The sequence below is a fragment of the Saccopteryx leptura genome, chromosome 7 (assembly GCF_036850995.1).
Source record: "Saccopteryx leptura isolate mSacLep1 chromosome 7, mSacLep1_pri_phased_curated, whole genome shotgun sequence".
NCBI lineage: Eukaryota > Metazoa > Chordata > Mammalia > Chiroptera > Emballonuridae > Saccopteryx > Saccopteryx leptura.
The window spans coordinates 21,271,986-21,283,999 of NC_089509.1; the positions used below are offsets into that span (position 1 = coordinate 21,271,986).

Genomic DNA, 12,014 nt, shown 5'->3' on the forward strand with positions numbered 1-12,014 from the left:
ATGCAAAGGATGGGGGTGAGGTGTAGCTCCCCCTTATGCTTATATTTTTGAATCATATGCTAATCCTTGATGTGCATCAGCCAGAAAAGAACAGGCCTTCTAACTGTAACAAGATTTTGTCCAGATGTGAAAACACAGGGTTAAATATATACAATATATTTGTTATAGAATACATAGCTGTGATCACTAAAATGGTAATACTAAGTCATGGTTATAAGAGCAATAAATTATATTTAACATTCTATAGAAATTATTTTATATACTGACTTTGCTAGTACATTCTCATTTAGCTTTACTTTCTGGCTACCCAGATTAAGATTACTATATCAGTAATAAAGCATATTTATTCTATGTTACACTAGCTCAACATCATAAAAGCCATATATGATAAACCCGCAGCCAACATTGTACACAGTCGGAAAAAAGTAAAAGTGTTTTCTTTAAGATCTGGAACAAGACAGGGATATTTGCTTTCACAACTCTTATTCAATATAGTACCGGAAGTTCTAGCCATAGGAAAGAAAGAAGTAAAACTGTCATTATTTGCAGATGACATGATACCATATACAGGGAACCCTATAGTTTCCACTAAAAAACAAACAAACAAACAAAACTACTAGAACTGATAAATGAATTTAGTAAGTAGAAGAATACAAAATCAATATTTAGAAATCATTTGCATTTTTATACACTGGTAATGAACTATCAGAAAGGGAAACTAAGAAAACCATTCCATTTATAATTATATTTTAAAAACACCTCGGAATAAATTTAATAAGATGTAAAAGACCTATACTCAGATAACTATAAGACTTTAAAGAAAGGAATTGATGAAGATACAAATAAATGAAAGCATATACCATATTTATGGATATGGAGAAATAACATCATTAAAATGTCCATACATAATACCCAAACTAACCTGTAGAGTCAACACAATTCCTATCAAGATACTAATTATGTATTTCACACACTAGAACAAATATTTCAGAAAATTATTTGGATCCACAAAAGACCCCAAATGTCATCAGAGATCTTAAGAAAGAGAACAAAGTTGAAGGAATCATGCTACTTAATGTCAGACTACACCACAAGGTTATAGCAATCAAAATAGCATGGTACTAGCATAAAAATAGATATACATATCAATAGAACAGAACAGAGAGCCCAGAAATAAGTCCATGCCTTTATGGTCCATAAATATTTGAGAAAGGACATATATGGAGTATAAATAGTCTAATTCTAGTGGTTTACAACTGCCAGTGCACTAGAAATTTTGTGCCTGTTTATGAAAGAGTTAACCACCTTGATGTTGTATGAAGATTATATACCCAATGATTATAAACTCTATAATCTTCATACAGTATCAAGGTGGTTAAATCTTTTGCAGACAGGCACAAAATTTCTGGTGTACCAGCACCAGTCCACAAACAGGTGGTTGAAAACCACAGTTCTATTCAATAAATGGTGTTGAGAGAATTGGACAGATAATGTGCAAAAAATGAAACTAAACCACCTTCTTACCCCATACACAAGAATTAACTCAAAATGGACTAAAGACTTTAATGTAAAGCATGAAACCATAAAAATCCTAGAACAGCTCATTGCAATATTTTTTTCTGATATAGCTCCTTGGGCAAGGGAAACAAAGAAAAAATTAAACAAATGGAACTACATCAAACTAAATATTATTTGAACAGCCAAAGATACTTCAAAAACTTTAAAAGAAAACCCACTGAAATGGGATAAATCTGATAAAGGGTTAATATCTAAAATTTATTAAAAAAAAAAAAACCTTATACAAATCAACACTAAAATCCCAAACAATCCAATTAAAAAAATAGGCAAAGGACTTTACTAGATCCTTCTCCAAAGAAGACATATATGGCCAATAGACATATGAAAAGATGCTCAATGTCACTAATCATCAGAAACATGCAGTTAAAACTACGATGATATATCACCTCACATTTGTCAGAAAGGCTATCATTAATAAGTCATCAAGCAACAAGTGTTGGTGAGGGTGTGGAGAAAAGGGAAACCTTATGTGCTGCTGGTGGGAATGCAGACTGGTGGAGCCACTGTGGAAAGCAGTATGGCGTTACCTCAAACACATTAAAAATGGACAGGGCTTATGACCCAGCGTTTCCACTTCTGGGAATACAGCTAAAGAAATTGGAAACACTAATTCTAAAGAATGTATGCACTCTTATGTGCAGTGTTATTTACAATAGCCAGGATTTAGAAGCAGCTCGAGTGCCCATCGGTAGATGAATGGGTATAAAGGCTGTATTTACGTTAGTTCTCTGAGTTTACAAGACCACCATGCAGGATTTCCCTGAGCTTGTGAGGTTCAGCATGTGGCTTCTTTTTTGTCCACATCTTCAAAAGTTCTTACCTTTAACTAAAACCCAATCTTCTCCTACTTTGATAACCTGCCTCACTTGTCAGATCTTTCCAACAATCGGATCTTCACATAAGTCTCATTAAGGATTTTCTCTCTATTCTCATTGTTTCCACCCTGCTTAAGATAATCTTTTTTTTTTCACTTGCTGTGCTATTTGTCTTTTTCTTTTTTTAAAGGAAAATTGTAGGGTTTAGCATGCCATTTTAATTTGTTTTTAAATGTAATTAAAGTTTAAAAGTGCTATTTTTTTTACCATTAAATCTAGTAAAGGTTTATTCTATTATAATCATTCTTTAATTCGGTTATGTTTTTCCCCCTTTTTTTAAAAAAATAAAGCTAACCTTACTGTGGCCAGATAACTCTGTTGGTTGGGGCATGTTGGGCAGATAAAATGTATTATGCTCACTTTGTTAAAGATGGCGCTGCCCACGTAGAGGCCCATCACCCAGGTGATATTAATGTGTGTTGGGGGTGGGCTGTGGGCAGACAGAATCCTTGTAGTCTGGGGCTTGGTTTTAGGACTAAGCCTTTCCCACCCTTTTTGATGTGGGGTGGTGCAATCCCATCATCCCCCAGATAAGTGACTTTGTATTAGAGACTTCTCTTTTTGTATATTGGATTAAAGGTTTGGATTTCTATACTATAAAATGGAGGCAGAACGGGAGCTTGGTCTCTTGGTTTCTGAGATTATCATTAGAGGAGAGAGCAGAGAGGAGAGCAGAGTAAGGCCACGTGGAGGAGGCCAGGAGAAGCAGCCAAGATAATGGAGTGCTGAGTGAGAAGCCAGTTTGTGCAGAGTTTGTGCAGGGAGAAGGAAGGAGATGGGGAACAGAGGTGAATAAGTTTGATGAGCTAGAAACCTTTGATTCTAGGAAACTCGGATAAGTCAGTAGCTTTGTGAGCACTGAATGTAAGTGGGTTTTGGAGCCCAGTGTGTGTTTTTACTTGCCTGCCTGATGCAAGCTAGGATTAAAAAATGATGGCCCATCAGTTTTTGGCTCCGTTGTTTCTTTTTTTTTTTTTTGTATTTTTCTGAAGCTGGAAACGGGGAGATACAGTCAGACAGACTCCCGCATGCACCCGACCGGGATCCACCCGGCACGCCCACCAGGGGGCGACACTCTGTCCACCAGGGGGCGATGCTCTGCCCCTCTGGGGTGTCGCTCTGTTGCGACCAGAGCCACTCCAGCGCCTGGGGCAGAGGCCAAGAAGCTATCCCCAGCACCCGGGCCATCTTTGCTCCAATGGAGCCTCAGCTGCGGGAGGGGGAGAGAAAGACAGAGAGGAAGGAGAGGGGGAGGGGTGGAGAAGCAGATGGGCGCTTCTCCTGTGTGCCCTGGCCAGGAATCGAACCCGGGACTTCTGCACGCCAGGCCGACGCTCTACCACTGAGCCAACCGGCCAGGGCTGCTCCGTTGTTTCTTTACCGACTGTCCGAATCTAATACGAACCTGCATGGCCCAGGCTGCTGTGATGGTGGCCCTGGCTACTGGCCTTACAGGGCATCATCTTGAAGTGCAGGTATAGGTTGTTATTTCTATCCCCGGTGGGGGCACATATAGGAACAGATTCTTTCTCGCTAAAATCAACAAAGAGAAAAATAAAATAAAATAAAGAAAGGTAACCAATTAATTCCAATTTCTTTTTAATTTTTTAAAATTTTATTGAATTTATTGGGGTGTGAATGGTTAATAAAATTAGACAGCTTTCAAGTGTATAATTCTGTAATGCATCGTCTGTACATTGTATTGTGTTTTCACCACCCAAAGTCGAGTCTCCTTCTGTTACTATTTGTCCCTGCTTTACTCCCCCCCCATAGGTTTCTGAGACCTTCTAGCTAGTTTTTTGGTCTTTGATGGTTTGTTCTAGTTCCTAAATTACAACAAATGAATCAACGTTTGAAGAATGGCAACAGATGAGCTTCAAATTCAACTGTTGAGGGACATGAAGGCATGAAAGTCTTCACAGAAATCACGAAAGTGAGGACAGTCACGTATCCAAAATTTCTAGCAGCTTTAAATTTCAGAAAGCGCTTTGTAGTTTAGTAGCTGCTGTGTTTATTGTGTTTGTCAACTTGGGACAGGAAAGCAGCCGCTTTTCCAACTGGGAACTTAGTAGCAGGCAGCTGCTGACGAAACAGGAAGTGATTAGAATGTTTGTTTTAATTGTGGGAGTTTTAAAGCAAGTTCCAGCAATGGATTTACTGCGTTGCTTTACTACCTGCAATTCCTGAAAAACAACTATGCAGGGGTTAAAGAATCAGTGCAAAGTCCCATACAAAGACTGACTTGGTAAAGACCTTTGCACACCACCCTTTCCCTTGCCTGTGAAATGCAATGCAAGCTTTTTTTCTTTCTCGATACAAACTGGTGGGGGTGGGGAGAGAAAAAAGGAACTGGGAAAAGAAGGAAAGGGGAAGTTAAACCTTCACTCCCTCCCTGTCTTCCTCAGAAAACCAAATATGGCATCTTCCATGAGGAGCTTGTTTTCTGATCACAGCAGATATGTTGAATCTTTTCGGAGGTTTCTCAACACTTCCACGGAACACCAGTGCATGCAGGAATTCATGGACAAGAAGCTGCCAGGCATAATAGCAAGGTAACAAAAAAGAACGTTTTTGAGTAAGGGACAACCCTCGCAGCTTTCTTTTCAGTGATAGATGGGTTGCGCCCAACCCTGCAGGCTGGGCTCCAGGATAAGAACCTGCTACTGATAGCAGCTCCACTGCCTCCTCGCCCACTGTGCTCCTTTTCTTGTGGCGCTGCAGTTAGACATTTGTTTTAAACAGTCAAAGAATCCTATTTGTGTGCGGCATTTCCGGCTGCACAGAGATAGAAGCATTAACCATGTGAAGGCACAACTCCATGTTAGCTTGGAACAGATAAGATGCAAATCTTGGAGCTCCGTTTTTTTCAGCCCTCCTCTACATTTTTCATTCAAAAACGTCCCCAGTGGAGGCTACTATTCCTTAGAATCAAATACAAATAATTACCAAATACTATTTGCTCCCTAGTATTGAGTGGGTGTCTCTCAGTTCTCCTAATATCCATTTAAATTCATTTTTCTTATCCATTATAGTTATCATGCTCCAAAATATATTTTGTCTTTCTTTCAACTTAATATTAGCAGTGTGGTGGTCCAGAAGAAAAAGCGTTTTCCTTTTATCAGTGAAACTCACTAGTTCCTATCCTTCTTGCAGACTGCTTTGTTTGGTGATTAATGTGTTCAATTTGTGCCAGGGCTGATAAGCATTATGAGAGGAACAGATTCCACATGCTAAAGATAATCAAATTACTTATCTAGGGGTGGATTGTTGTAACTTACTCTGCTTCAGGAAATAATGATGGAAAACTGTAAAGAAACGACTGGAGATGCAATGAGTAACAGCAAAGGAAACTGAAATTGTATCTTTTGCAGGCTTTCTCTATTATAAGCCTGAAATTCTCCTCTATTATAAGCCTGAAATTCTTCTCTATTATAGGCCTGAAATTCTTTCACCGGGTTGTTCTCTCTGCCTGACCAGAGCAGACATGCTGGATGTATATGTAATTCTATTACCCTTTCTATTTTTGATGGTTTAGTAGTTTTTAAATGTGTTTTTAAATTTCAAAACATTTTCAATTACAGTGGCCATACAGTTTAAATGTGATTTTTAAAAGTAGAGTATAATGTAATTTATTAATTAAAAAGTAATACAATAATGATGTAAAACAATCAAAGTAGACAATAAATACAGACTTATCTGGTAAATAATTAGTTTACTTCCTTAGGTCTTTTTCTTCAATTCTAAATGAAAAGTAATGAGTTAATTTGTGAGTTCTTTTGCAGAACTAAGCGTCTTTATTCATGTCTATAGCTTATCCAGATACTTGGTTTTCTTTGGCCATTGGTTTGGTTTGAAGGGGCAACATGGATGGATATAACATAATAAATGATGACCTTTCTTTGCAAGGTTTATACAGTCCAGTAGGAAATATCAAATGTGGAATTAGTGAGAGTGGAGAACTTTCAAAGAGATAAATAAGTTTGCATTATACGTAGTGGTACTATATAATTATAAATGATCTAAATAAAAGTATCATTTATTTAAAAAGTAATTTTTTTCCTGAAGGTGGGGTTTGGAATATGATTTAGCTGAAGGACCTTTAAAATTGCTAAGAGTTGGTTTTAAGTTATATAAGTATTCAACCTGCCTGATTTATTTGTCATTTTAAAAAACTTTTAAAAGTCAAATGGTTCTAAAAATTTTATAAGAACAGCTTGTTGGTCAAATAAGTTTGTAAATATGATATATTTGTTTGCTCCCTTATAGTTTGCATTGGGTGTGGGGGACAGGGTGTAAGCAGTCAGGGTTGTTATAGCCTAAGGCTTAGTTTTAAGACTAAGGCTTTCTCACCCTTTTAATACTGAGATCTTTTCAAAACTAAGCTTTTCCCCACACCCTTGACTGTTGCATGATGTGGTGTGGTGCACTCCTATGAGGAATCCCATTATGCCTCAGATAAGTGACTTTGTATCAGAGACTTCCTTGTTTGTATATTGGATTAAAGGTTTTGATTTCTACACTATAAAATGGGGCAGAGGAGCCCATGCTGGAAGAGAGCAGAGAAAGGCCACACGGAGGAGAGGAGAAGCAGCTAAGATGGTGGAGTGCTGAAGGAGAAGCCAGTTTGTGCAGAGTTTGTGAAGAGAGAAGGAGATGGGGAACAGAGGTGAATAAGGCTGGTAAGGTAGAAAGAAACCTTTGATTCTAGGAAACTTGTATAAGTCAGTGGCTTTGGGAGCCCTGAATGGAAAGGGAAGTGTTTTCCCACTGTGTGTATTTCTTGCCCTCTGCATACAAGCTAGGATTAAAGCTAATGGCCCACCAGTTCTTGGCTCTGTTGTTTCATTACCGTCTGTCTTAATAAAATGCGAACCGAGCCTGCATGGGCCCAGTGGCTGTGATGGTGGCCGTTGCTACTGGCTTTACACAGCTAAATAAATAAATATATACATAAATAAAACTACTGGTTCCTTGCCTTACTCACTCCCAACCCTCTTTGTGCCTCTCTTCCTGGAGGCAACCACTTTTTTTTTTCCTTTTTTTAAGTGAAAGGAGGGGAGATACAGAGACAGACTCCCTCATGCATGCCCAACCAGGATCCACCTGACCTTCTCCATCTGGGGCCAGTGCTTTGTCCATCCTAGCAACTGAGCTATTTTTAGTGCGTGAGGCGGAGGGTCCATTGTGCCATACTCAGTGCATGGGCCCATGTGCTCAAACCATTTGAGCCATAGCTGTGGAAGGGGAAAAGAAAGAGAGTCAGAGAGAGAGAGAAAGAAGAGGAGTGTATAGCCAGTATTCACGGCTGCCATCAAAGCCACCTGGCCAACACATGTTCAGGTTTGATTTGGATAGATGGTAAAGAGGCAACTGAGCCGAGAACTGGTGTTCCATTTTCCTTTAATCCTAGCTCACACCCGGTGGGAGAGAAAATACACACAATAGGAAAACACTTCCCTTTCCATTCAGGGCTCCCAAAGCCACTGACTCATCTGAGTATTCCTAGAATCACAGGCCCCACCAGCCTTCTTCACCTCTGTTCCCCATCTTCTTCTCTTCCACAAACTGGCTTCTCCTTCTCCTAATCCGCCATTTGGCTGCCTCTACATGTGGCTTCCCTGCCTCCATGGGATCTTCCTAGAACATAATCATTCTTCTCCTTCTAAAACCTTTTGGCGAGAAAGCCCTCCCCCAACACACATTAGCATAACCATGCTCCTTCCAAGCAAGAAGGGCATTAATGGTATCTCCACAGCTGTCCATGTGGGCAGCCCCATCTTTAACAATAGGGTGAGAAAAAAATAACTTGATCTGCCCAACAGGAGGGTGAGAGGAGGAGAAGCAGATGGTCGCTTTTCCTGTGTGCCCTGACTGGGACTCAAACTGGAGACTTCCACAGGCCAGGTCGATGCTCTACTACTAAGCCAACCCACCAGGGCCTGGTAACCACTTTCAACAATGAAATCTTTAAGTTGTTTCTTATGGCATTTTCTTTACTAAATCTTAATAATATGTTATTCTTCTCTTTCTTAAGTTTGCTGTATTAACCCTTGGAGTAGTACAAATGATCATGTATGTCCTCATGCCTCCTGACCATCCAGAGTATGATCGATTTATTTTAAAAATGTGTAAGGCAAATTTAGAAGCAAATGTATGTTCTTCTTGTTTCAAAAATTGTTATCAAACAAACATGATTTTAAGTTAATAAAACTGTAAATGAACTATTTCTTTCTTTCTTTTTTTTTTTTTTTCAGAGACAGAGAGAGAGAGTCAGAGAGGGATAGACAGGGACAGACAGACAGGAACGGAGAGAGATGAGAAGCATCAATCATTAGTTTTTTGTTGCGACACCTTGGTTGTTCATTGATTGCTTTTTCATATGTGCCTTGACCGTGGTCCTTCAGCAGACCAAGTAAACCCTTGCTCGAGCCAGCGACCTTTGAGCTTTACTCAAACCAGATGAAGCTGTGCTCAAGCTGGTGACCTCGGGGCCTTGAACTTGGGTCCTCCAAATCCCAGTCTGACGCTCTATCCACTATGCCACCGCCTAGTCAGGCTGAACTATTTCACTTTTTGAAAAAAAAACTCACTCCTGGGGGGGTTAGCAAGCATGAAAAAAACTCATTATTCACACTGTTAAAATAGCTAACTAACCATGCACATATTCTCTATCATGTCAATCCATGTAGTTCAAAATTTTTGATTAAATAATTTGAGTGTTTATAACATTTTGCCTGTGTACATAATATTCATAGTTGAACAATGCATTATACTACAATTCATTTCATTTCATGTCTAACTTTTTGTTTTTCCTAGAGTTATTATCTTGACTTTAGCTTCTTTCTTTTTTTTTTTAATTTTTTTTTTATTTATTCACTTTTTTTTAGAGAGGAGAGGGAGAGACAGAGGGAGAGAGAGAGAGGAGAGACAGAAAGAGAGAAGGGGGGAGGAGCTGGAAGCATCAACTCCCATATGTGCCTTGACCAGGCAAGCCCAGGGTTTCGAACTGGCGACCTCAGCATTTCCAGGTCAACGCTTTATCCACTGTGCCACCACAGGTCAGGCAGCTTCTTTCTTTAGTTTTCTATGAACCTATCATTACATATGCTCCAAAGCAAGTATTAACCTCCTTTCAATATATACTGCTCACAAATATTAGGGGATATTTCAAAATTAATATGAAGCAATAACATATTCCCTAATTTTTGTGAGCAGTACATTTCAGTAGATCAAATAATTAATCTGTTACTTTCCCTCCATGGGAACATCTTTTCAGGAGTTCTCTGTTCTTTTTTTCCCCAGTGTGGTGATTTGCTCTTGGCCTGCTATTGATTGATAAAGAATTTATTTCAATTATTGATAAGGGAATTTATTTCATCTTCTATAAATTCTCTTCTCTCTCTGATATTAGATTCTCTGATTCTGGATCTCATGCCCTCCCTCCCTCCCTCCCTCCCTTCTTTCTCCTTCAGCTAATGACTTTTTGAGACTTTTTAACTTTAAAAATGCCTTTACTTTATGTTCATCTTTGGATACTTTGGGTTTAAGACTCTGTGCTGAAATGATGTTATATTATAAATTTAAAAATATTCTTCCATTGTCTTTTAGCTACTAGATTTACTGTTGGGAAATTCAATACCACTCAAATTGGTCATCTTTGCCTTATAACCTTTTCCTTGTTTTGTTTGTTTTTGTTTTCCCTACTTAGAAGCTTTTAAGATCTCTTAAAGCTGGTATTATAAATTTTAAGATAATGAGTTGTGCTGCAGGCCTTTTTCACCCTTTTTTGTTAGTATTGCCTGGGTCAATTCAGATCCTTCAGGGAAATTTTGATATTTTTAAATCATTCTTATCTTCTCCTTTTCTCTTTCTGGAACTTGTATTCACTAAACACCATACCTCCTGAATTGATGCTCTAATTTTCTTATATTTTCAGTTTTCTACAATTTTATCTTTAATGTATTACATATTTGCTATTATATTTTTAATTTTCAAAAATGTTATTTTTTATAGCATCCTGTTCATCTTTCACACATGTGATACCTTCTTTTATCTGTAATAAAATTTTCCACTGTTCTCTGCATGTTTCTTCTGAGTTCTGGTTTTGTTTTGGTTTCTGTCTTTCATGTTAGTGGAGCTCTTAAACTACCTGATAAACCTTGGTTGTCTATCAAATTAAATAATGAGGCACTTAAAAGGGATCCAGATCCTCCTTGTGTATGGAAGGGAAGAATTCATTGAGTGGGTGGCTTGCTGTAGCAATTGGATATGGACTCAGCTCTTTGCTGGGATATTTTCAGGTGCCAATATACGTAAGTTTATTCACTGAGATTCCCCTATCTGGGGGTGAATAGTAGGGTGGATAGAGTTACTTTATAGCTATCAATAGCAAAGTGTTCTTTTGTTTTGCTTTTGTTGTTGTTATATATAATGCATTTAGATCCTTGCCTGGAAAACAGTAAGTTTCTAATAATTATTAGGTATCATTATAATATATGAAATGAAATAATAATATTATCTAACTCACAGAGGAGTTGTAAAGTTTCAAAGAGTTAATTCATTTAAATCACTTAGCTGTGTCTGAAATAATAACAATTGCTAATATATGTTGTGTGCTTGCCATGAGGAGACACATATCTTAGAGATTTACATGAATTAAATAATTTAATTCTCCTAACTCTTCTGTTAGATGTCATTATTGCAATCCTATAAGGTAGGTGGTGTTATTATTCTGTTTCATAGGTAATAAATACACAGCAAAATTAAATAACTTGCTCAGGATAACAAATTAGTAACCTGGGATTTCAACCTTATGCTCTGATTCATGGTCTCGCTATTCTATCCACAAATACACACATTTAAAAAAGTAACCAAGAACATAGATAGGAATGGATATATTAAGGCTATGATTATGAGTTGGAAGATAATTAGAACTAAGGAAAGCAACTCATCCATAGGTGTCTTTTACTCTATACTTTGTTATTTCCTTAGAACCTGACTTTAAGCTCTGTCTTCATCCTATCACTCTGTGCAGGTTCTTTAACTTTAGCCAAAGAACAGACTTGTTTGCTACCTTAAAGCCCAACAAACAAACATCCTTTCATTCATGTCTCCCTCTAGCAGGCACACCTTTCTTGTTACTCTCATCCTATTTCAGCAATCCCTCTAGATCTCTTTCCTTTTCATCAAGTTCACTTTTTAATTACAATGACATCTGACTTTGGCTCACAACCTACTTTTAAAACTGCTATTATCAAATATATTTATATTGCCAATTACCAAATTCAATAAAGATTTTTCCCTATATATATATTTTTTAGTAGTACACCCTCCCACCTCTGACATTACTGATAACATTCTTCTTCTCTAATGCTCCTATCATATCTCCAAGCTTTGCTGTTTCCCTCTGTCCTCTTTGTGTATGTCTCATAATCCAATGACTTTTATTTTTTATTTTTTCTTCTTTTCCTAGTGAGAGGAGGGGTGATAGAAAGACAGATTCCTGCATGTGCCCCAATCAGGACCCATCTGGCAACTCCCATCTGGGTCTGATGCTCTGCC

The 12,014-nt window shown here is 38.0% G+C and overlaps 1 protein-coding gene across 1 annotated transcript in view; it reads left to right on the forward strand.

Annotated features, from left to right (window-relative positions):
• The first annotated feature begins 4,580 nt into the window (after positions 1-4,580).
• HNMT (histamine N-methyltransferase) overlaps positions 4,581-12,014 on the forward strand; it is a 48,133-nt gene continuing 40,699 nt past the window's right edge. The window contains exons 1-2 of the mRNA XM_066345086.1: positions 4,581-4,698; positions 4,859-5,005. Of these exons, the coding sequence (XP_066201183.1) occupies positions 4,869-5,005 (137 nt within the window). The 5' untranslated portion in view covers positions 4,581-4,698; positions 4,859-4,868. The remainder of the gene's footprint in view (positions 4,699-4,858; positions 5,006-12,014) is intronic.